General features: G+C 47.7%; 2 protein-coding genes across 3 annotated transcripts in view; one reads left to right on the forward strand and one right to left on the reverse strand.

Annotated features, from left to right (window-relative positions):
• Positions 1 to 8,238, reverse strand: part of DOP1A (DOP1 leucine zipper like protein A) — a 103,746-nt gene extending 95,508 nt beyond the window's left edge. Inside the window, exon 1 of one of the 2 annotated variants that reach the window (XM_058661061.1) lies at positions 8,140 to 8,238. The gene's annotated coding sequence lies outside the window, so the exon portion shown is untranslated. The remainder of the gene's footprint in view (positions 1 to 8,139) is intronic. The other variant, XM_058661063.1, reaches the window with a different exon arrangement.
• A 3,918-nt stretch (positions 8,239 to 12,156) lies between these two features.
• UBE3D (ubiquitin protein ligase E3D) overlaps positions 12,157 to 25,131 on the forward strand; it is a 137,835-nt gene continuing 124,860 nt past the window's right edge. The window contains exons 1-3 of the mRNA XM_058661136.1: positions 12,157 to 12,241; positions 18,222 to 18,418; positions 23,866 to 23,956. Coding sequence (XP_058517119.1) covers positions 12,165 to 12,241; positions 18,222 to 18,418; positions 23,866 to 23,956 — 365 coding nt within the window. The 5' untranslated portion in view covers positions 12,157 to 12,164. The remainder of the gene's footprint in view (positions 12,242 to 18,221; positions 18,419 to 23,865; positions 23,957 to 25,131) is intronic.

The raw sequence follows: 25,131 nt of genomic DNA on the forward strand, positions 1-25,131 counted from the left end.
CCTGCATGTGGTCTGTTACCAGTTGTATAGCGTCCAAAAGTTAGTACACGTGCTACCAAAGTGAGCACCTGTTATCAGCTCTGAATGGTGGGTTTATCTGCACTGTTTCTGTACTGCTCTTTATTTTCTAGCAGAGTCAGAAAAAAAAAATCACTGGTAGGGCTTTTTCATGACAGAGACACTAGACAACCAAAATCGCTCTGTTTTCACTTTCTATTTGAGGTAGCATCCCAGCATAGCAGATTATTGTGTGTACTGATAAACTTATCATTACGTAGGTTAAAAATTATTTAGAAAACAGTTAAAAATTTAATGGTCTATACACCTGAGCTATTTGAACACAAAGTAACAGCAAACTTTAGACTCATTATACAGACAAGTGCCTGAAAACCCAATCATAACTTGAAGACGTGTTTTTTCAAAACAAAAGCAGGCAATTTATTTTCTTGCCTACAGTGCCTTCTATAACAGAACAGAATTTGTCATTATTTTAAAATAAATAAGATTGGAAATATTTTTGGGAGGATGAAAATACAACTGTTTTAAACTCAGAAAAAGGAAAGGATGTACCTAGGCAAGAGTTACATTGCTGGGAGAAAGGCAGCATTAGCTGGAGGGCATTCTGTGCCTGGTTAATGTCAAAGCTGTGTGACCTACATCAGTGTGCCAGCGCAGTTGGTTTTTTTCTTTTTTTGTGGGGAAGGTGGGGTATTCCAGCTGAGACATGCCACCCTGGTCCCTGGGTGGGAGTACTGCAGACTGCCCAAGGGACAAGGTGTGGGGATGTACCGTAGTGGGAACAGCTGAGGGCATGCACGACAGGGGAGCAGTGACTTCCGGGGGCTTCCATGAACCAGGTCACAGGTAGGCAAGGGAGCTGAGATGGAGTGGTTCAGAGGGGGGAAACAGGAGGGCATGTCTGGGTCAGGCCAAGAAACCCACCCATGTGGGAGATGGACATGGCCGCAATACCACCTGTGAGTTTTAGAACATGGGGTGGGCTCCACCAGGCTGCACTGCAGCACCTTCTAGAACAGAGAACTTGATATAGGAACAGATTCTGTAGGGGACTTGTAGGCCTGCCTCTGTGGAACAGTACTTTGCATGGAGAGTTGGGGTGGTGACAGTCTGAGCCAGACTGGACCACAGAACTCACCTGACATGAACCCACCCACATTCACAAGGGGTCGGGCTGAGAGAATGCCATGTGGGGTGAGGTTGGAGCACCTGGGGTGAGGGGCCACTGCCCTTGCTGGCATGTGTGAGATCCAGGGCTGGTAGTAGGCCTGTATGTGAACTTGGGGAACTCTCCTACTAGGCTGCAGCTCATACTGGGGAGCACAAGTCAGGGCTGAAGCATTTGCATGGGCTGGATCTGGAGCCAGGCCAGGCTAGACCAGGCCTCAGCACACACTCTCATGTGTGAGAGCCAGGACAGAGTGTGGGCCACTCCTGGCTGGGCTGGGCTCGGCTAGGCTATAACACCCGTCAATGAGAGCTGAGACTGAGTGGGCCATGCCAGCATTTGCAAGACCCCAGGGCTGGGAACGAGCTTGGTATGCAGACTCCCCTGAGGTGCTGCAGCTCCCACTGGTGAATGTGAGAGCAGGGGCTGTGGGCAGTTCAGGCTAGGCAAGGATGCAGCACTCATCAGCATTTGTGTGGGCCAGGTTTGGGGCAGGCCAGAGTGGGTTAGGTTCTGCATGCCACTGGTAATCACAAAAGCTAGAACGGGTATGGGACAGGCTGGGCTAGGCTGTACCACCCACCAGTGAGTTGGAATGGGTACACGCCAGCCTAACTAGGCTGTATTACCCATCAGTAAGTGCCAAGACTGGGGGCCAGCCAATTCAGTCTCACTATCAGCACCCTCCAGCATACATGAGATCCTTTGCTGGGGGCAGACGTGGTAGTGGAACTTGGTGAACTCACGTGCTAGCACAGCTCCCATTGCTGAGCACAAGGGCTGGAGTTGGGAGCAGGCTAGACTAGGTTGGGCAGTAGCACCTGCTGGCATACATTTGAACTGGGTCTGGAACAAGGCTGGGCAGGGTCAGTCCACAGCACATATTGGCATGAGAGCCAGGACAGAGTATTTGGCCTGGCTGGGTTGGACCACAACACCTGCCAATTCAAATGAGGACTGGGGTGAGCCTGGCTGGGCTAGGCAGTTGTGCTTTTGTGGGGAAGAGCTGGGGCAAAGGATGGGCCATGCTAAGCCTGGCTGTAGCTCTACTAGTGTCGAGTCAGGGGGCATACCATCTCAGACTAGGCAGCAGCTTCTGGTACACACAAGTTCAGTACTGGGAGAGGGCCTGCTGGGGGATAATTGGGGGCTGCCCCAAAGAGACCTAGCACCCAATGGTACATGTAAGGACTAGGTTTGTGGTAGGAGGTTGGGATAGACCTCAGCAACCATTGGCTTGTGAGATATGGGGCTAGGCAGAACTGACCAGGCAGCTGCAGCCACAATATGTGCACTGGCTGGCACAGGTGACAGCAAACCTAACCCTTCAAATGGCTGGCACACTCAAGAATTAAGTCAGGGGCCCGGCCCAATAGCTTAGTGGCTAAATCCTTGCCTTGCATGCCCAGGATGCAAACAAGTGCCAGTTCTAGTCCCAGATCCACTTCTCACGCAGCTCCCCGCTTGTGGACTGAAAAAGCAGTGGAAAAGCCCAAAGCCTTGGGGTGCTGCACCTGAAATGGAGACCTGGAAGAGGCTCCTGGCTCCCGTCTTTGGATTGGCTTAGCTCTGGCTGTTGCAGTCATTTGGGGAGTGAAACAGCAGATGGATAATCTTTGTCTCTCCTTCTCTGTGTAAATCAGCCTTTCCAATGAAAGAATTATGTATATATGTATATAATCATATACACACACATATGTATGTATATAAATCTTTAAAGAAAAAAAAAATTAAGCCTGAGGTCACTCCAGGGCAGGTTTCTTGGGGGAAACTAGACTACTACTCCCCAACTAGGCCACTGGACTAAGGGAAAATTGCAGGATTGAATGGTCCCAACTTTGGAATGTATATATTGCGATTGGGCCGCCTCAGCTGTTGATGCCTGTGTAGTGGACAGCATGCCCAGATGCACATGAGGTGCATGACAATCAGCTCACTAGGTCAGCAGAGGATGTCCCCTGCCTCGTAAGAGGATGGACAACAGAACAGGTTGGACCACTCTCCTGGCCAAGCTTTGCAGCATGTTTCTGGGTCTCTGGATGTACAAAGGTGGACTTTGCCAACCAATAGACCTTGGAGAGATTTTCTCAACCCCTGGAGCAATGAAACCAACAACTTCTCAGAACTATCAAAACCACTCAAGTAATATCCTCAGAACATTCTTGCCCACATCGGAGTCTTGAAGGCGTCAAAGAACCATCCCTTAACCCCAGGTGCTGATGCAGTTTGACAGCAAGGAATGACCCCCTGTTCCTCATCTCCTGTGGACTCCTGTGAATACAGGAGGAAAAAACAAACCAACAAATGGAAACATTTGTCCCACTGACCTTCATCCAGACCTCCCCATCCTAATTACAGCCCCACATGGGCAGATATCCCTCTCAACTAAGCAAAAAATATTAAAAAGGAAAAGAAAGTAAAGGAGATGAGATTATTTTATTGTTTTTATCTATTGGTACAGAATTCTTTACCAGATAAACAGTATCTTAATATTTTACTACTATGAAATCAACATGTTGTATTGCTTTGTCATATTTAAAAAAAAACCCAAATGTTTAATTTATTTTTTTGGATTCAAAGCTTTAAGTTAATATATTTGGATAATTATGAGATAGTGCTTTATTTATAAAAGTACTGTCATGGACATTTTTGAAAAAATAATGACATCTATCTTACTGGGTAATGAATGATACTAGGTTTTCGAATTTTCAAGTTTAGTATAATTTCTAGGTTATAATGAAAGCTTTATTTTCCAATTCTTGCAAAGCTAAAGTTCTAAGAAATTTTCAAGTTCAAATTAGTTCAGAATCTCCCCAAATTTTATGTCACTACTCAGATGTGATAATTTCGTGAGACCTGTAAAAGGGCTGACACGTCCCATTCCTCTGACTATATCAGGAAACAGTCTCTAAGTTTGGTGTTAGCATATTAAAACCCATACAATTTTAGTCACTCTCCCTTTAAACAAACAGTACCAAATCTCAGGATTCAGGCATTCATTTGTAGCTGGGAATTAATAACATGGTTTTCATTATTCTGTCTACCTAACTTCAGTTTATGACAATGCTACCTGCTTTTGATTTAGTTACTGTAAGCTTCTTTTAAGAATGTTTCTACTGGGCAGACTGTAGCACTTGCTGGCATGAGCACAAAAAACTGGGGGGCTGGGGGTAGACCTGGTGAGAGATACGGGAGGTCACCTAACTAGGCCACAGCATTTGCTGGTGGGTGGGTTGGTGTTGGGGTGTGTGTGTGTGTGTCTGTCTGTCTGTGTGACAGACCGACCTTGGGGCAGGCTAGGCTGTGCTGGGCTGCAGCATTCTCAGAAATTGGGCTGGTGGTGGGACTGACCAGGCAGATGCACCCACCTGAACCTGAGATGGCTGGTGTGAGATGAACCAACCTGACCCAGCACTGTCACACATAACATCCAGGTCCTAGGACAGCCCAGCTGAGGTTTCTTGGGGGACTCCCCAACCAGACTACTGGAATCAAACTGTGTCCTTAGGGAAAACCACAAAATATGTGCTGCACTCTTGAAGTGCTTGCATTGGAACTGGCTCTTCTTAATTGCTGATGCCCCTGTAGTGGACAGCATGCTCAGATGAACATGCGGCACACGACAACCAGCTTATCTAGGTCAGCAGAGGACGTCCACTGCCTTGCCAGAGGATGGAACACAGAACAGGTTGGACAACTCTCCTGGCCAAACTCTGCAACAAGTGGCTAGGTCTGTGGATGCCCTGACATAGACCTGATCAGCCAACAGACCTTGGAAGGATTTTCTCAACCCTGGTACAACAAAGCTGACAACATCTCACAGCCAACTATCAAAACCACTCAATTAATACCTTCGAAACACTCTTCCCCTCCTCGGGGTCGCTATGGTCTCATTAACTGCCTGTCTCCAACCCTAGATGCTGATGTAGTTTGACAACAAAGAGCAGTTTCCTCCCACAGCACCCAAAAGATACAGGGAGAGAAAAAAAAGAACTGAAGCTTTTGTCCCATCCGCCTTCCTCCACACCTGGACCCTCCCCATCTGAATCAGAGGCCCACGTGGCTGTGCAGCCCTCTCAATTATGTCATCAATTAAAAAAAAAAAAAAACCCTAAGTATATAAAGAATGATTCTAATAATTTTTGGCATAAATTTGAATGAAATATAGAGGAAGCATGTAGACATAAATGAAATCTTGATAATCAAAGAATGACTCAAGCTTGGGAAACCCTATGCTAACCCATTAAATAAGCACATAAACTACAAATCAGTAAATAGGTATAAATGGTTTCAAAGTGCATGCCATGTGTTTAGTCATCATGAAGGACAGAGCAGCATTGTCACAAAACTGTAAAGTCAGAAGAGAAGGAAATTAATTCAAAATGAGGTAATAAAAGATTCACAAGGTGGCACAGAAGGTAGGGATTGAAGACAGGCATAATTTACACATGCTGAGCCAGGGAGAATTCTCAAGCAGGAGCAGAGCACAGGCCGGCATGGCAGCCCGTCCCTGACCCTCACCGTGGTGGCCCTCAGCTCTGGCAATATGCACCGCAAAATGGAAACACAACATTGTTTGTAATTTTTTTTCCTTAATAAAGATGATATCTTAGACACCTGCAAGGAAAGACCATTGAAGCTTCAGGCTTAAACATCTTGGGGAAAAGATGAAAACAAGGAAAAGGGCAATCATAATTCAAAGACTAGGACAGCCATGGGGTCTCTGAACGTAATAAAACCTCAGTAAAAATTGTGAATTACACAAAAGTATCAGCTTTGTAGGTCTGCTTAACGATTTTACTTCTGGGACAGCACTTCTCAATTAAGACTTATCTATTAAAATCAAGTGTTCTGTTCTCAATCCTCCTTAGGGGGAAAAACTCCACATGAATAGTGCTAATGCCAAACAAAGTAACCAAGAACAGACAGGATATTCCCACTGCTGATATGCTAATAAAGCCCACCAGAATTTAGCAAGGCAATTTAAGATCTTAGTCAACAATTTAATCCTGTGTACCTACAATTTGGAAACAATGGCCTAAGAATTTATGGTTCACTTTTGAGTTCAGTTTCAAGATTCAAGTTGTTATAATTCTGTAATTACTGAGTAGTATCTATCAGAAGGCTTCTAAAACCACTTCTCATGGTTTTAAGACCTTATGATAAGAAGGGAAAATTGGCTAGCAAAAGCAATGCCATTAATCAACAGGTCTTTTCCTTACCGAAACTTTAAATGTCATTCTGAGTAAAACTGGAATCGGAGACTCAAATCCAAACAGGATCTATGGTTCAAGAAAACGATGAAGACACCAGGAAATGCAAGTTGCTCTATTGCATGACTTAAAGCACCGAGACTTACAGGGATCTGTGTGCGTTCTTAGTATTTTATTAAGGAAAACAGCCTCCTTTTGTTAAATCAGTGATGCCGCTAAGCCTCCATGCACCAGAGAGCTTCAGGAGACAGACAGCACTCACAGCCTGCCGCAGACTGCGCAGCTGAGCAGGGCCCCAGCACGAGGACAGCCACGTCCCAGCGTGGCATTCTGTGCAATTATACGCTCAGAGATGTTAACACGTTGGCCATGGGAAAATGAGTTCTCTGGCCTTTTTCCTAAGTTTAGGAAATACAATGATAACCTTCCCCTGGAGAGAAGTGGCACATACTATAAGCACAGCAATAAAGGGTTTGAGGCATTAATGACTGACTACAAGGAAATCAAAAGTTAAACTTGGTTTAACCCTGCGTACTCTCTAATTATTCGCCATGGAACACTATTTTAGGGGCAATAAGCTTCTTAAATGGCTTTAGAGCAACGTTCAGAGGAAGTCCTGATATTTTCACATTCCCCTCAAAAGATGACAGAACTGAAGCTTCAGATGTTGACAGCTGGTGAGCGGCATGGGCAAGGCCTCTCACCTCTTCCTCTGCGGGCTAGAGTGCTTTCTGCCACCTTCATCACAAAACAAAAACTCCTTGAACTATCCTCGGACACAAGTTAACGGCCTCACTGATAATATTTACATCTTAACACTTTTTTCCTCAACACTTTAACACATTTTCTCCTCAGTGAATTAGCTCAGTTGTTTTACATTCTTTGCTCACTTCACGTCACCTGGAGATTTGATTAGTCAACAGCCAGGGAATGGTTTAAAAAGGGTGTTGCCCGAAAGTTATCATTGTAATCAAACATTTGAGCCACCTGTGGGTTTAATTGCATCAATCCTGTCAGCCCAACTAACTGCTAATGTCTGTCAGGTGAGCTACCTGACTGACCTATGGTAGTCACATAAGGTTACATGATACCTACCAAAAATAAATCAAGAAAATTCAAGAATGTACCTCGGCCTTCAAGATCAAGGCTCAAACACCTTGTCTGCACATAAAGTTCAGCTCCTACAGTCTCCTCTACCTTTTCTGATTATACAATATTTTGATTGCGCTCGGTATTTCTCAACCAGGTTTTTTCAATCTTTGCCTTTCTGAAAGTCCAATGAACTTTAAGATGAGAAAGAGAGAGAGAGAGAAAGAGAGAGAGAGCGAGCGAGCTGCCTCCGGGTCAGGGTAGGGGAGGAAGCGAGGGAACAAGTAACTATTGTTATGTTGTTGCAACTTCAAAAGCCTGGATCAAAGGTGATAACTGTTAACAACTTCCGTCTGCCCGCTCGGGTTTCCTCTTCAGGAACGTCACCCATTCTTCCTAAACCTGTCCCGGGGACACCGACCGCGGCCACCACCCGCGTCTCCATCCTCGACGCGGCCAGCACCTGAAGCCCAGGACGAGTCCTCCCGCAGCGCCCGCAGCCCGGCCCGGCCCCGCCGCGCTCCCCGCCGCCCCGCCGCGCTCCCCGCAGCCCGGCCCGGCCCCGCCGCGCTCCCCGCAGCCCCGCAGCCCCGCAGCCCGGCCCGGGCCCTCACCCGCCTCGCGCCGCGCCGGGGGCGGGGACGCGGTTACCTGCCGTGGGTCGGCCGCTCCCGCCGGCGCCGCTCTCCTGGCAACCGAGGCGGAGACGCGAAGGCCGGGAGCTCCGGGCTGACAGCTCCCGGCGTGCACTGCGCTCACGTCGACGTCGGCCGCCTCGGATCTCCGCCCCCACGGCCACACTGTTACCACAGCGCCCTCCCGTGGGCGATGGGGGAGGCGACCACAGTCACCGAAAGGCTGCCGTGGGCCAGAAAGGGGGTTTTATTTAGCAGGTGTTTGAAAACATACTAACAGCCCCCTTTGGAAAGGATGGTAGGAATGAAAAACAGCTTTTAACAAAGTTTATTGGGCCCGCCGCAATGGTTCAACTGGCTAATCCTCCACCTGCCAGTGCCAGCATCCCATATGGGCACAAGTTTATGTCACAGCTGCACCAGTTCCAGTCTAGCTCCCTGCTTGTGCCCTGGGAAAGCAGCGAAGGATGGTCCAAGTCCTTGAAACCCTGAACCCACATGGGAGAACCATAAAGAAGCTCCTTGTTCCTGGCTTTGGATCAGCTCAGCTCCCACTGTTGTGGCCATTTGGGAAGTGAACCAGTGGATTGAAGATCTTTCTGTCTCTCCTCTCTGCAAATCTGCTTTTCCAATGGAAAAAAAATCTTCTTTAAGAAAGGAAGTGTATAAATATTGCATTCTGTAATATTTTGTAACACGGTCAGAACAGTTAGGTTTGCTAAGGCCAAGAGGCACACAGTTGAAATTAGATTTCAGATTCTTTTGAGTCCGTGGTTCTTCCAATAACATCAACTTACTCCAGGGAAGGTTTGCCATTTTGTCAGACCTGAGAGTGCAAAATGAGAACTTTTTTTTTTTTTTTTGCAAAGTCTTGCCTGTATCCTAAAGACAGCGATCTTTAAAACTGATACACGAAGCTCACGGATGACCTAGAATAGGATACACACATCAGTATGGCGCGTCAGTGAACTTGTGATGAGGTTTAAGACAGAATGGTGATGTTAGCAATGTAAATCCTCACCCTCCTAAGGTGAATGATCAGACTGAAGGGCAGAAAATGTTATTTCACTAAATTGCTATATCAGTGATTCTGAATTATTATATAATAATTATGTATAAGAATAAGAATATATAGGAATTTATATTGCAACACAATAAGCCTTAAAAGCCCCTAATATTGATTTCAGAAAAATTATTTTAAGTTAGTATCTTCAGGAATACGACAGGACGTATCCACACAGCATTTATTTACACATTGTTTATTTTTTTATTTTTTTTTTAAGATTTATTTTATTTTTATTACAAAGTCAGACATACTGAGAGGAGGAGAGACAGAGAGGAAGTGGAGCTGCTGGGACTAGAACCAGCGGCCACATGGGATCAAGGCGAGGACCTTAGCCACTAGGCCACGCTGCCGAGCCCACACATTGTTTATTTAGAAATACTTCAGCTGAGTGGGTTTCGTGTGCGGTAATTAAAACTTGGAAATGATAAAAACAGAACATCAACACAGAGGCTTTTGCATATTAAGTTGTTATCACTATTGCATTTTAAAAGGCAACCTTCTGCTTAAAACAGTCATTGTCATTCTACTGTGGTGTTAAATCATACTATTTCTCCATTATAGATTTTTATCGTGAAGCAGATCTTTATTGTGTCAAACTTCCCAAAAACGCTCTTGCCCGTCCTAAGATGGCCACTTTCTCGGAGTGATTTTCTGCAAGAGAGTGGTGGTAATTCTCATCTGGGATATCGTCCTTCTCTACCCAGGTTATCGAGGGACTCTCTCAAATCCGTGGGAAATGGGATTTAAAATAAAAAATACAAACCTTAGGCTTAACACAAGCTCTACCAAGTTCAAGACCGTTTTGTAGGTCATGGTGCCAGCAACTTGGTTCATCCCCAAAGCACTTCAGTTCCTGGGAATTTAACCATGCCAGGGCATCTTCGTACATGAATAACTGATCAAAACACGGGTGCCTTTCCAAAACCTTTTAAGATTAGGAAACCAAGACAAAACAAGGCAGAAGGAGCCAGGTGAGGACTGCTGGGTGGGAACAGGCGAGTTCCAACACCCAGGCGAGGATGCCCGGTGGGAACAGGTGAGCTCCAACGCCCTGGTGAGGATGCCCGGTGGGAACAGGTGAGCTCCAACGCCCAGGCGAGGATGCCCGGTGGGAAAAGGTGAGTTCCAACACCCTGGTGAGGATGCCCGGTGGGAAAAGGCGAGTTCCAACGCCCTGGTGAGAATGCCCAGTGGGAACAGGTGAGCTCCAACGCCCAGGTGAGGATGCCAGGTGGGAAAAGGCGAGTTCCAATGCCCAGGTGAGGATGCCCAGTGGGAACAGGTGAGTTCCAACGCCCAGGTGAGGATGCCCGGTGGGAACAGGCGAGTTCCAACGCCCTGGTGAGGATGCCCGGTGGGAACAGGTGAGCTCCAATGCCCAGGTGAGAATGCCCGGTGGGAAAAGGCGAGTTCCCATGCCCAGGTGAGAATGCCCGGTGGGAACCGGTGAGTTCCAACACCCAGGTGAGGATGCCCGGTGGGAACAGGCGAGTTCCAATGCCCAGGTGAGGATGCCCGGTGGGAAAAGGCAAGCTCCCATGCCCAGGTGAGGATGCCCGGTGGGAACAGGCGAGTTTCCGTTAAGGGTCTTGCAGAAGTGCACTTGAGCAGCCTGACCATGCGGACAGTCCTCGGTGAGGTGTGTCCCGGCACATTCCTGCTGAGGTGCTGGTTCAACTCGTCAATACAATGCTCCAGATGTGGGCTCTTGTAGAGTCCACAAACGAAGCGTCTGGAGTATCCTCACCTTTGCCTTTGAGCTGGCGAGCCTTGGCCAGGGCCGGACTGCTTCCATCCCGGGCAGCCATTATCTCTGACCATGCTTGGCTTCGGGGTTGGACTGGGAAAGCCAAGCTTCATCTCCTGGTGTAATCCTTGGAAGAAAAGCTCAGGGAGGATCTCGATCCCACGTGTTTCGAGTCTGTGTTGACCGCTTAGCTCTGGTCTGCAGTGGAGGTGAGTCTGTAATAGTCCTGGAATCTATCAAGCAGACAATGAACTCCACTGTGCATTTTATTGGCCACAGTGCAGAAGCGGAACCCACTGGGATGTCTGTAGGGTGGGCTATTGTTGCCAGTCCTCTTCACTTGGAACATGAACAAGATCAATGTATTACTCATAAATTTACATGAGCGGTCTACCCCTGGGTGTTTCAGCCTCATTGCCATTCCATCCCTCCTAAAAAGAAGCTATCCAATTGCTAACTGCCGATGGGGGCGGGGAGCATTACTCTCATAGCATTTTTGTAAAACATCAATGATTTTACACAAGTTCTAGCGAACCTTCACCCACATTTGATGCTTGTTCTTGCTCCAGTTTTAACAGAACTGAAGTCATTCATTCCCCAGGTGGCTCTTTCCAAGCCGGTGCCATATCCTTCCTAGACCCCAGAGGAGATCCTGTTCCTCCCAATTGCAACAAACCGACATGCGTTTATTTGGGGGCAAATATGTTTGAAATGCGTATGGCTCCCACTGCCTCTCCCGCCTCCAATTACGCAGCTTCTGTGAATTTCGTGAAAACCCTCACAGGAACAGGTAGCCCTCCGAGTCAGGTATCAACCTTCAGGTACGCTCTTCTGTGTAGGGAAAAGGAAAACTTGCATTTCTGCAGCGGCTTTTCTGAGGCTCAGCGTTAAGTCAATCCTTGACAAGGTTGTTGCTCGCATAGATCACACCTACACAGAGGCCAAGGTGGGTTTGGGAAACAGAGATTCCGCTCTTGGTTGCCGGGAGATGGTTCCCACTTCTGTCACCTGTTGCAGCCCCAGTTCGCCAAGGGAGCCCAGTGTGGAGTCCTTTCCAGGGAGGCCTCGGCGGCGTTGACGCTACCCTCTGCCGCCAGGTGGCGCTGTGGGCTGGCGGCGGGGCTGTCTGGGCCGGTTCCGGCCGCCTCCGCCGCCGCTGAGGCCGCACGCGTGCTCGGCTGCTCGGCCGGCGGAGCGGGTGTCCGGAGCCGCGGTCCCGGCTCCCGGCATGGCGGCGGCCGCGGCCGAGCTGCGCGTGTTCCTGGAGGTGCGGAGAAGGCTGCCGAGCGCGCTGCTGATCGTGGGGTAAGCGGGGTCCGCGGGGGCCTGCACTCCCGCCGCGCGGGGCTCCCGGGGAAGCGTCTCTGAGGGTTGAGGGGACGCTCGGCCCCGGCCCAGGTCCACTGGCCCAGGTCCAGCGAGGCCCGAGTGCCGGACCGAAAGGCACCGGGAAGTTCACGCGCCGTGGTGTGACACACCGCTGGCGGTGCCCGGCGTTTCTAATAAAACTATGCTAAAAATCAGTCCCTTATCTTTGTCCTAAGATCAGGATGCCACTTCAAGACACGTGACTCGCCTGCGTTAATAACCTTGGTTTTTGTTTCTTTCCCATTCATCCGGTAAACCTGTGCTCAGGGAACCATCGACAAAGGTTGCAGACTCACTGAAATCATATCTTTGTTTCACTCACATTGTAAATTCTCTTGAGAAGCCTGCAGAGTTTAACTTGCTATTTGCAATACAAAGTAGAAACTTTTAGGAAAAAAATTACTTTTAAGAAAGATATATTTATTTTTATTGGGAAGGCAGGTTTATGGAGAGGAGCGACAGAAAGATCTGTCTTCTGATTCACTCCCCAGGTGGCCGCAGTGGCCAGCGCTGAGCCCATCTGAAGCCAGGAGCTTCCTCCAGGTCTCCCACGTGGGTGCAGCGTCCCAAGGCCCTGGGCCGTCCTCGACACAGGGCACAGGCAGGGAGCTGGACAGGAAGTGGAGCAGCCAGGACATGAACTGGTACTCATGTGGCATCCCAGTGTGTGCACAGTGGAGGATTTACCCACTGAGCCATCGGGCTGGGCCTAATGACTTTTTTTTTTTTTCTTGTTGGCAGCAGTTTTAATGGCTTGTGGTTCCCTTGCCTGTTCCTCTGTGACTGCTCTTTTAAATAGAGTTAGACATTAAAATCCTGGCATTTTGTTACAGGCCATAGGTAGATTTTGCTCAGCTTTTCGTTAAACCTGGTGTGACAATTCTGGATGTTTCATGAATTCTAGTCTCCCCACAAGGGGAGACTTGTCGTCTGAATTTCCCTCCCCCGTTCTTAAGATGGGGACTTGCCCTTATTTCAAAAATGATGAATTTGAATTGATATCTCCAATTCTAATCTGCTTTGTAGAATAATTAAGAGTCCTAAACTTAACCAAAAAGTGGGTCGGGCAACAGTTCCGGCCCTGGCTGGGCCTCCCGAGTCCCGTGTTGGAGTGCGTGGTTCCATCCGTAGCCTCTTGCTGGTGCAGAGCCGGGGCGGCCGCTGGGATGGCTCCAGGACCTGAGCTCCTGCCATCCGTGTGGGAGACCTGGCTTGTGTTCTGTCTTCCAGTTCTGACTCTGCCCAGACCCAGCCGTTGCTGACAAGAAGGGGGTCTGGCGGCAGGTAGGAGCTGTCATTCTTTGTCTCTCTGCCTCTCAGTTTTTAAAAGATATTGATTTGTTTTTATTTGAAAGGCAGATTGACAGAGAGAAGGAGAGCGAGCGAGCGAGATCTTCTGTCTCCTGCTTGTTCACTCTTCAAGTGGTCACCATGGCTGTAGCTGAGCTGACTCCAAGCCAGGAGCCAGGAGTTTCTTCCAGGTCTCCCACGTGGGCGCAAAGGCCCAAGAACTTGGGCCATCCTCTGCTTCTTTCCCAGGCCATAACAAGTGGACCCGGACTGGTTCCTATGTAGAATGTCAGTGCCGCAGGTAGAGGATTATCTGCCATCAGCCAGTGTGTCGACTCCTCAGTTTTTCGTTTTTTTTTTTTAAATGTAGGTTTTGTCTCATTGTTGAATTGAAAGAATGTTTCATACAGCCTGCCTACAAGGTCTTGTTCATAAACACCTGTCTTGTGAATGTGTGAACACTTTCTCCTAATCTGTGACTTTCCACTGTGTAATATCCTTCACTTTTCCTGAAGTCCAGTTTATTACTTTTCTAATGGTCAGTGTGTTCTGTCTGTGTCCTGAGAAATCTTTGTGTACTTCAAGATTATAATATTTTCCCAGGTTTATTTTCTGTAAGTTGTGTAGTTTTAGCTTTTACGTTTTGATCTGTGCTCACGTTGAATTCATTTTTTGTGTTTGAATTTTATGTTTGAATTCATTTTATGTTTCTTGTGAAAGAAAGCCTTTCAGGCTGGTTTCCGTGTGATTTTTGACACGTGCTTGTTATTCTTTGATTTCTTCCTGACTTTGTTGCTGATCAAGGTGTTCCAGCCTCCTCTCATTCCTTCATTCTTTTCTTGTGCCAGCCTTCAGTGCAGTCGTTTTTCTTTCTTTTTTTTTTTTTTTTAAGATTTATTCATTTTATTACAGCCAGATATACAGAGAGGAGGAGAGACAGAGAGGAATATCTTCCGTCCGATGATTCACTCCCCAAGTGAGCCGTAACGGGCCGGTGCGCGCCAATCCGAAGCCGGGAACCAGGAACCTCTTCCGGGTCTCCCACGCGGGTGCAGGGTCCCAATGCATTGGGCCGTCCTCAACTGCTTTCCCAGGCCACAAGCAGGGAGCTGGATGGGAAGTGGAGCTGCTGGGATTAGAACCGGCGCCCATATGGGATCCCGGGGCTTTCAAGGCGAGGACTTTAGCCGCTAGGCCACGCTGCTGGGCCCAGTGCAATCATTTTTCATGGAACCCTGTTTTTCCCTTCCTTCTCCCTCCATCCCCAGTGGAAAAGAACCTTTACAAACAAAGATGTGGACCCTAAGTGTGCTCGTTGCTGTGTGTGTGTGTGTGTGTGTGTGTGTGTGTGTGTGTGTGTGTGTGAAGGATGTGGGCAGAGGAGTACACGCATTTACATTCCCCGTAGTGGTGTGTGTGTGTTTGTGTACAGGTGCTTTGAAACCATGGCTTCCCGCACATGGCCTCCATTCTAGCCCACTGTCACTGCGTGCATTCTAGTTTTTCCCCTTCCTTCTTCTCTCCCACAAGGAGAATCTTGGCCCTTATTGTCCTCATGCTGTTGTCTTCCTTGATCAGTGTCCCTCTGTGTAACTCATCTCCTGCCTCCCTCTCCTGCCACTTATTAGCAACACTGTCTACACCTGCATGGACTTTGTTCATAGACTATTTGGTCACCCACATTTATGTATTGCTGCTCTAATCCCTCTTTGTGATGGTGTTAGGAGGCGGGGTCCCTGGGATGGTGTTAGGAGGCGGGCCCCTGGGTTGGTGTTAGGAGGCGGGGTCTCTGGGATGGTGTTAGGAGGCGGGCCCCTGGGTTGGTGTTAGGAGGCGGGTCCCTGGGTTGGTGTTAGGAGGTGGGATCCCTGGGATGGTATTAAGAGGCGGGGTCTCTGGGATGGTGTTAGGAGGCGGGCCCCTGGGTTGGTGTTAGGAGGCAGGGTCCCTGGGATGGTGTTAGGAGGCGGGGTCTCTGGGATGGTGTTAGGAGGCGGGCCCCTGGGTTGGTGTTAGGAGGCGGGTGCCTGGGATGGTGTTAGGAGGCGGGTCCCTGGGTTGGTGTTAGGAGGCGGGTCCCTGGGTTGGTGTTAGGAGGCGGGATCCCTGGGATGGTATTAAGAGGCGGGGTCTCTGGGATGGTGTTAGGAGGCGGGGTCTCTGGGATGGTGTTAGGAGGCGGGCCCCTGGGTTGGTGTTAGGAGGCGGGGTCCCTGGGATGGTGTTAGGAGGCGGGGTCTCTGGGATGGTGTTAGGAGGCGGGCCCCTGGGTTGGTGTTAGGAGGCGGGTCCCTGGGTTGGTGTTAGGAGGTGGGATCCCTGGGATGGTATTAAGAGGCGGGGTCTCTGGGATGGTGTTAGGAGGCGGGCCCCTGGGTTGGTGTTAGGAGGCGGGGTCCCTGGGATGGTGTTAGGAGGCGGGGTCTCTGGGATGGTGTTAGGAGGCGGGTGCCTGGGATGGTGTTAGGAGGCGGGGTCCCTGGGATGGTGTTAGGAGGCGGGGTCCCTGGGATGGTGTTAGGAGGCGGGCCCCTGGGTTGGTGTTAGGAGGCGGGTCCCTGGGTTGGTGTTAGGAGGCGGGATCCCTGGGATGGTATTAAGAGGCGGGGTCTCTGGGATGGTGTTAGGAGGCGGGGTCTCTGGGATGGTGTTAGGAGGCGGGCCCCTGGGTTGGTGTTAGGAGGCGGGGTCCCTGGGATGGTGTTAGGAGGCGGGGTCCCTGGGATGGTGTTAGGAGGCGGGCCCCTGGGTTGGTGTTAGGAGGCGGGATCCCTGGGATGGTATTAAGAGGCGGGGTCTCTGGGATGGTGTTAGAAGGCGGGCCCCTGGGTTGGTGTTAGGAGGCGGGGTCCCTGGGATGGTGTTAGGAGGCGGGGTCCCTGGGATGGTGTTAGGAGGCGGGCCCCTGGGTTGGTGTTAGGAGGCGGGGTCCCTGGGATGGTGTTAGGAGGCGGGGTCCCTGGGATGGTGTTAGGAGGCGGGCTCCTGGGTTGGTGTTAGGAGGTGGCGTCTCTGGGAGGTGATTTTGTTTAGATAAGAATGTGAAGATGGAGCCCCCTTAATGACATACCTATGCCTCCTCTGTCAACTGTTTTGTTTAAGCCCCTTGCTTGCTGGGACAACAAATGCCCCTCCCACATCTGTGAGCTCCACAACTGTGAATTCAATCAGTCCCAGATCAAAATATGCTCAAGGATTTGAGACTGCCTGGTGAGAAGAGGTGGTTCTGGAGACCCCCTCGGAGTTGTTCCTGAAGTGCAGTTCACGTGCCGTGAAAGTGCTCTGAAGACACTCGCACGCAAGCAGGCTTCACAGGGGACGGCTGGCTTGTCCTTGGAGGACACGCAGGCAGGTGGCTTGCTCTCTAACTCAGGTGACACCGGGTCGATGCCTGCCTGCTCTTGGCCCTTACGAGTGAGGCGGGTAGCTCTGTTACTGAGCACGTTTTGTCTTCACTGCGTCATTTCTGTTTATTCCTCACCCCGTTCTATACCATGAGCAGCGATTTCCTGGATTCCTTCTTTTCTTTCTCTACTTTTGACCCTTGGTAGAAATGAATCGTGTTTAACCCTTTACTGCCCATATTGAGTTCAGAAGTTTGTGTTTCTCATGAACTGAATTAGTAAATACTTTCATGCCTGGTAATCTTTTATCACTATATTTTTCATTAATTATGTTATAACATATTTGTATTGATTTGAGAGGCTGAGCCAGAGGCAGTGAGAGACATTGGGGTTCATACCCCAGATGCCTACAATAGCTGGTGTTTGGCTAGGGTCAAAGCTGGGAACTCAACCCAGGTCTCCCACATGCTTGGCAGGAACCCAGTTACTCAAACCCTCACCCCTGCCTCTCAGGGTCTGCGTTAGGAAGAAGCTGGAATCAACTAGACGTGGGTGTGAACCCAGGCTCTCCAGAAATGCACATGAGCATCTTATGCTGGGATAACTGGCCCGTCTCTTTTTATTCTTAAACTTGCAGGTGCTGTGGCACAGTGGGTTACACTGCAGCTCGTGATGTCAGCATCCTGTGTGCACAGCCGTTCAGGTTCTACGTGCTGCCCTTCCAGCATCCTGGGAAGCAGTGGCTGATGGCCCAGGCGCTTCAGCCTCTGCAGCCCGCTGGAGCTGGGCTCTTGGCTTCTGCCTGACCCCGCTTTGGCCATGTTGAACTTGGGGAGTAAATCAATGGGTGGAAAGATGTCTGTCTCTCTTCTTATATCACTGTTAGCTCTACCTTTCAAACAATCACAGTAAATCTTAGGGAAATAAAAATAATGATAAGGAAGTTTTTCTTTTCTCTCTTTTGTTTCATCTAATTCTGTTCTTATTAAGCTCCATTATGTGGAATAACACTACCTTGCTCTGGTTTATAAGTAAGATAAAACATAATTTTAATTCTGTTCTCAGAAGAATAGAGTAAGTGTCCCAGGGCTTTCACGTTCCAGTGGCAGTGGAGAGCACTGTCTGGTCATCAGATTGCTTATGATGTTACAAACCGTCCTTCTCGGGCAGTGACTTTAAGGCCACTCTCAAAGAGGAACAAAACTTCTTGGTCACGCTTCCTTCTATCCTGTGTTTTTGAGCAATGAAAAAGCATTTATTTGGGTTTTATTTTTAATTCCTAGGGAGCCAGGAGAAGGACGGCTACCCCTAGACATATCTGTTACATCTTCCTCACTCCGAATGGAAACACCTGATGGCTGCACTGACCTTGAGATTCCAGCAGGGGTCAGCCTTGTGCCTTCCTCCTGCCGCGGGCTGCAGTACGTGCCTGGGGAAGGGCTGCAGCTGAGGCTGCAGGCGCGGGCCGAACTCAGCACAAGTGAGTAGGATTAGCACTTCTGGATTTGCACTTTTATAGATATTCTGTTATCAATTAAAGGTGGTTGAACTTTTCCCAGGCGAAAACAAAGATTATGTGCCTATGGCAAAGGCTGTGGGTTCCAGGAGACGTCCCACCACTGTCAGCTCTACCAGTTATAAGCCGGGTGCAACTGAATATGCTGCTACAAGGCTACATTATTTTCTTTCCTGTTAGTGTTTTTTTTTTTCAATTTTAATTAATTAATTAATTATTTTAAAAAAATTATTTACTTTTTATTACAAAATCAGATATACAGAGAGGAGGAGAGATAGAGAGGAAGATTTTCCCTCCGATGATTCACTCCCCAAGTGAGCGCAGCGGCTAGTTCTGTGCCAATCTGAAGCCAGGAACCAGGAACCTCTTCCGGGTCTCCCACGCAGGTGCAGGGTCCCAAAACTTTGGGCCGTCCTCGACTGCTTTCCCAGGCCACAAGCAGGGAGCTGGATGGGAAGTGGAGCTGCCGGGATTAGAACTGGCGCCCATATGGGATCCTGGGGCGTTCAAGGCGAGGACTTTAGCCGCTCGACCACGCCGCTGGGCCCTTAATTTTAATTTATTATTTTATTTGGAAGGTAGATGGAGGTAGAAATTTTTTCATTTGTGGGTTCACTTTTCAAATGCCCACAATAGCACACACTGAGCCAGGACAAAGCAGAGAGCTGGGAGATTAGCCTGGCTCTTCCAGGAATGATGCACAAGTCCAGCTGTGTGGGCCGTCACCTGCTGCCTCCCAGGGGCTGCCAGAGCAGGAGCTGCAGTCAGAGCTGGGGCCAGACATTCCTGTCTGTGATGGACATATTCCGAGTGGTGTGTATGTGTTTTTGTTTTTGTTTTTTTTTTTAATTAGACAGAAATATTTAATCTGTTGATTCATTCTGTCACATACCCAGGCTAACTGGGCCAAAGCCAGGAGCCAGAACCACTGTCCAGGCCTCCCACATGAGCTTTGTGAAGCGCAGTACTTGGGCCACCTTCCACTGTCTTCTAGCATTTCAGGAAGCTAAATTGGAAATCTGAGTGTAGCCAAGACCTAACCCAACACTCCGATGGGGCTGTGAGCATCCCAAGAGGCACCTTCATCTGTTAGGCCCCAGCATTTGCCCCCGAGTAATTTCTCATCTTCTCTGCCCAAAACTTCCCCATGTTAAAAAATAGACTATTTTGTAAAGATTTATTTTTATTGGAATGGCAGATTTACAGAAAGGAGGAAAGAGAGGAAGGGAAAGATCTCTCATCTGCTGGTTCACTCCCCAAATGTCCACAATGGCCGAAGCTGAGCTGAGCTGGAGCCCGGAGCTTCTTCCGGGTGTCCCACATGAGTGCAGGGTCCCAAGGCCTTGGGCCATCCTTCACTGCTTTCCCAGGCCACAAGCAGAGAGCTGGATAGGAAGTGGAACAGTTGAAATAAACTGGTGTCCCTAAGGGATACTGTTACTTGCAGGTGAAGGTTTAGACAGTTGAGCTGCCATGCTAGCCCCACGATAGACTGTTTTTACGGCACTTTTTGCTTCATGGAAAAATTGAGTACAAGGTATAGAGGTTTCCTGTATATTCTGTTTTGTTGATGATTTATTTTATTAGGAAGACAGATTTAGACAGAAGGAGATACAGAAATGTCTTCCATCCGCTGGTTCACTCCCCCAGTGGCCACAATAGCCCGAGCTGAACTGATCCAAAGCCAGGAGCCAGCGAATTTTCCACACGAGTGCAGGGTCCCAAGGCTTTGGACCATCTTCTACTGCTTTCCCAGGCCACAGGCAGGGAGCTGGATGGGAAGTGGAGCAGCTGGGCATGAACTGGCTCCCATATGGGATCCAGGTGTGTGCATGTCAGGTGAGAATTTAGCCACTGAGCCATCATGCTGAGCCCTATTTTGTTTCTTTGATTATATAAAATTTCATTGTTCAGAGATATGATGTGAGGATTAAGTTGGATGACAATTATGTAAGACCTGGTTGACTTTAAAACATCACATAGAAATTCATTGACTTGGGGTGCTGGTGTGGTGGCGCTTCAGGCTCATCCTCCGCCCTGTGGTGCTGGCATCCTGTCTTGGTGCTGTTTGTGTCCTGACTGTTGCACTTCCCATCTAGCTCTCTGATTATGGCCTGGGAAAGCAGCAGAGGGTGGGCGTAGTCCTTGGAGGTCTGCACCCATGTCAGAGACCTGGAAGCAGCTTCTGGCTCCCAGCTTTGGATAAGCTCAGCTCTGGCAGTTGTGACTGTTTGGGGAATGAACCAGCCGATGGAAGACCTGCTCTATCTTCTCTCTGTAAAATCTGCCTTCCAAATAAAAGTAAATATCTTAAAAAAAAAGAAAAAGAAAAAGAAAATAAATTCAGTGACTCAACAAATCTCTTAGGTGGGTTCCAGGTCTTTAACTGGGTGCTGGGATCCAGAGTGAGCAAGCTCGGAACGTTTCTGTCCTCGTGCAGTGGATATTGTAAAGGGTGCGGGCAGTCAGTGGACACATCTTTGCTGCATCCTGAGTAAAGTGCAGGGAGCAAAGGGAAGTGGAATCATGGGATAGGAAGTGACCAAGCTTTAGGGGACAGGATGTCGGACAAGAAAAGCCCCTCTGCGAAGCTAACATTTAATCAGAGACGTAGATGATAGAAATGATGCTGTCCTTGTCGAGGCAGTTCCAAAAGCAGCAGTTTGTGTAAAGAACCGAAGTTGGCTTTGATGCTTAATTTCATGTGGTATATTTGCAGTGCTTTGTGATTGATGGTACATAAATTCCTGTGTTCACTCGTGAAGTCAGGACAAAATGTTCTTGCAATCCCTCATGATTAATTTACTGAATAAAATGATTGATTCGTTTCATGTGTTACAGTGTATGTGTCGTGCTGTGGAGGGCTGACTTTATGTAAATAGAGAAGAGAGGTTGTAGAGGATTTACGGGAGGCTCACAGTCAGAGAAGATTGCAGCTCTTCAGGCTGTGTCCTAAGCTGTTGAGCAAGCCGCCCAGTGGCTACACCTGCCTCCGGAAGGAACTCAATGAGAGTGCTGGAGTTTTTTTGCTGAAGTTCTGCATTCTTGAACTAGTTCGACAGTTGGTTTCAGGAGTTAGGATGAGGAGAAGCAGTGCCAAGGAGCGTGAGAGGATGGCGTAGGGTAAACCTTCAGCACGATAGAGCAGTTATCGGAAGAAGGGTGGGGTCACTGAAATGGAGGTAGACTCCCTGCGTGTGCATGTGCGTGTGTGTGTGAGAGAGAGAGAGACACAGAGACAGAGACAAATGGGTCGAGAGAGAGGGTGATGTGGGGCTGGGGGAGGCGGCTAGGAAAGAATGAGGATAACTACACCTTGGATTTTGGGTTGCTCCTAGAAACTGGGTGAAAAGCAGGCATAAAAGCCACAGTAGGACTTTTCTTGTTTTTGTTTTTTTTTTCCTGGGATTGGGAACTGACAACCTCCAGGGACATGTATTAGGTGTTGGCCACCCACATTCTGCAATATACAAATAGCGAAGCTGGAATTAGTTTGAAAATTTAAAATCAGCCAACATTGCTTTATATTCATTGTAGGACACAATAAATTGACTACCACGTGTTACTTTGCATATTGTTTGTGTTCATTGGTTTCCTGTTTCTTTATATTTCTAAAACATATTTTACTCAAATATCTGAAAAGGAAAATCTTCAAAACCATGTTCCCTCGTACATGAAAGAGTATGCAAAATAGATTCCTCACCATTTAATTGCTTCAGTGCCGTCCACAAAATAGGTGGCAAATAAATATTAATAAAGTTCAGATAGGTGCATACGAATGTGAACTTAAAATCAAACTCTATTATAGAAAGTGTTCTTTGAATTTTTTAGCTTTCAGTGTATTCAGGCGTTTTTAAAAAGTTGGGCATTCAGCTGTGTGAGTGTCCGCTTCGGGACAACCATGGTGAGATATTATGCCACTCTGAATGTGCCTTAGGTAAGTCACCACCTGAACAGGCAGTCAGAGCATAAGCATGAACTTCATCACTGGCAGCAAGGTACTCCCAGGATTCCTCTGTCAGGAAAGTCCTGATCCAGTGTATCAAGCTAGGTAGCCAGCAGAGGGCAGTGTTTAACTGAAAATTTGTGTATTCTGGAGCAACTGCTTTGGCTGTATTACCCAGGGTCTCCTTTTTGTCTGCTCAGAGTTGAAGTTTAGTACCGTTTATTTTGCCTTTGTGCTATAGGGATTTACAGGTTCTTCTAGAAATTAAACTGTGGATTTTTAAATTGTCAATTCTTAAAGTTCCTATTATCAGTTTTTTTTGTTAAATCCTGAAAGTGAGTACGTATGAAATAACAAACCAAATTGCTTGGATTCTAATGGATTTAACTAAAATATATTTAGTTACATATTTATAGACAAATAGCTTAATCGTTATGCTATGCTTTTTTTTCTTTTTCCATAAATAGTGGAAATTAAGAATACATACTATTTTTACACTGCCTTTTTAACTTAGTGTCAGAAATATTCATTTTCCCCATAGCTTTTAACATTTTCTCATATCTTTCATAAGAAATTGAGTTTTTAGTATTTACTTTGTTATTTTTATTGGAAAGGCAGATTTATGTGAAGAAGTTGAGAGAAAGAGAGAGAGAAAACCTTCCATTCGTTGATTCACTCCCCATATGACCACAATGGTTGGAGCAGAGCCGATCCAAAGCCAGGAGCTAGCAGCTTCTTCTGGGTCTCCCATGTGAGTGTGCGATCGTAAGGCTTTGGTCCATCCTCCATTGCTTTCCCAGGTTAGAAGCAGGGAGCTGGATCAGAAGTGAAGCAGCTGGGACACAGACTTGTGCCCATTAGGGATACTGGTGCTGCCAAGGCAGAGGATTAGCCAATTTAGCCATTGTGCCCGCTCCAGAAATTGGGTTTTGCTCTTGGAAGTCTAAACTCTTTATTTGGAGTTATTCCACGGGCATGGGTGGGGTTTTTTTGTGGGGGGCGCTATCTAATAAAGATCACTCTCAAGAGCCATTTTGTTGAGATACACTGGTACACAGGTGATGTGCCAGAATGGGCATCAATCACCCTTGTTTAAATCAAATTGACCTCTTAGGATTCTATTTCCCAACAGTCACACAGACGAAAAGGTCCACTTTCAGCAGAGGCTGGTGAGGAGCTGTGTAGGAAGTAGAGCGTTTTCTGTTTTTACTCACCTTTCGTAGTGGTGTTTTTGCATGTTATTTGGGTCACGTAAGGCAACACCTTGCTCCGAAACTTCACAGATTCTGTTGTTTTGGTAAATGCTTCTCCGGTTGGGTCATCAGATAATACTAAGTGAATGTGTACTTTGGGCTAGATCATAAACTGCATTGATGGCAATTTATGGTGGTCATTAAACTCTGTAAGTACGGTAATATATTGATTCCAGGCCTCTAACATTTTTTATTTTGTTGATTTTCTTTAGAACAGATTTCTCTGTTTAATCAAAACTCACACGTCCAAGGATGTTACACATTTCATTGCCAGTCCTGCGGTGAAGTCATAATAAGGGACAGGTATGGACTGTATTTAACATTGATTTCTTCTGGGCCTGGCAATGGCTTTCTCTCCTTCCAGACTTTTTGAAGTAATTGTCCACAAAGCTGGATATGGCCTTAAAATGAGAGCCAGCTTAATGTCACTCTGAACAGCATCAACCACAAAGCTGGCCGGAGTCAGAGGATGGTTATTCCTTCTTAGTGAGATAAAGGCAAAGATGCTGGCTTTGCGGGAGAAGGGCTTATCTCGCTGGAAGTAGCTGTGCTAATCACTGATGTCCCTGTGTGCTGACAAAAGATGTGTTGTCTGTCACACAGCTTATCCGTCATCCTGGTGAGTGGAGTTTTTCACATGAAGGGAATGTTCTGCACAAGAATTTTTTAGTAAAACTTTTTGTTTGGGCTGTGTATGAGTGCGCTTTCAAAATCCATTGCAGATTCCCCCTACCCTTCTCAACTCACCCCGGCTCATTAAAACACAGCATGGGCCCGGACAGCGCAAATTAACCTTTTCTCGTTGAATAGGTTATTCCTGTAACCTGTTCTTGTGCTGACTTGTTGCAGTTCCCGTAGTAAGATGAGAAAAGCTCTTTGCTATTTTCTTTGCCTTCCTAAGTTGACTCTTTGAATTATTTTTTGCTGTTTTTCTCTCTTGCTTCTATCAGCTTTCTTGTTTGGGTACAGACCCTTCCTTTGAATTCTCAACTTCCAGTCTCTTATAAGCCAGAAAGAATAATGGAAACCTTATAATTATTAACAATATTCTTGAAAAATAATAGAATTCTTTACATGAGTTTCCTGAGTCAAGTGCCTGCGGTTTAGAAATATGGATTCTTCTGACCTGAACCTGCCAGCCTTCTGGCGCCCCTTGTCTTAACAGTGCCCACCTCTCTCTGTGTTTTTAAGGCGAAACCTGGTGGCATAGCTAGGGTTTCTCCCTGTGCCTCCATGAATAACAACCAGGCACCCTTGCTGTCTCCCTCAGGGAATTTTTAAAGTCAGTCCGCTGTCCTGTATGTCCCAATACCACTACAGTAACTGAGGCCAGGGTCGTCTCGCCTAATTGCTCTTGGTGCCAGCTTCAAAAGTTAGTTTTCCTCTGGTTTTGCCCTTGTCCAGTCCATTGCTGTGCCATGGAATGATTGTTGTAAAATGCAGCTGGCACTCATGTGCAGACACTTCCAGCCTCCCCC

This window comes from Ochotona princeps, chromosome 1 (genome assembly GCF_030435755.1).
Source record: "Ochotona princeps isolate mOchPri1 chromosome 1, mOchPri1.hap1, whole genome shotgun sequence".
Taxonomy (NCBI): domain Eukaryota; kingdom Metazoa; phylum Chordata; class Mammalia; order Lagomorpha; family Ochotonidae; genus Ochotona; species Ochotona princeps.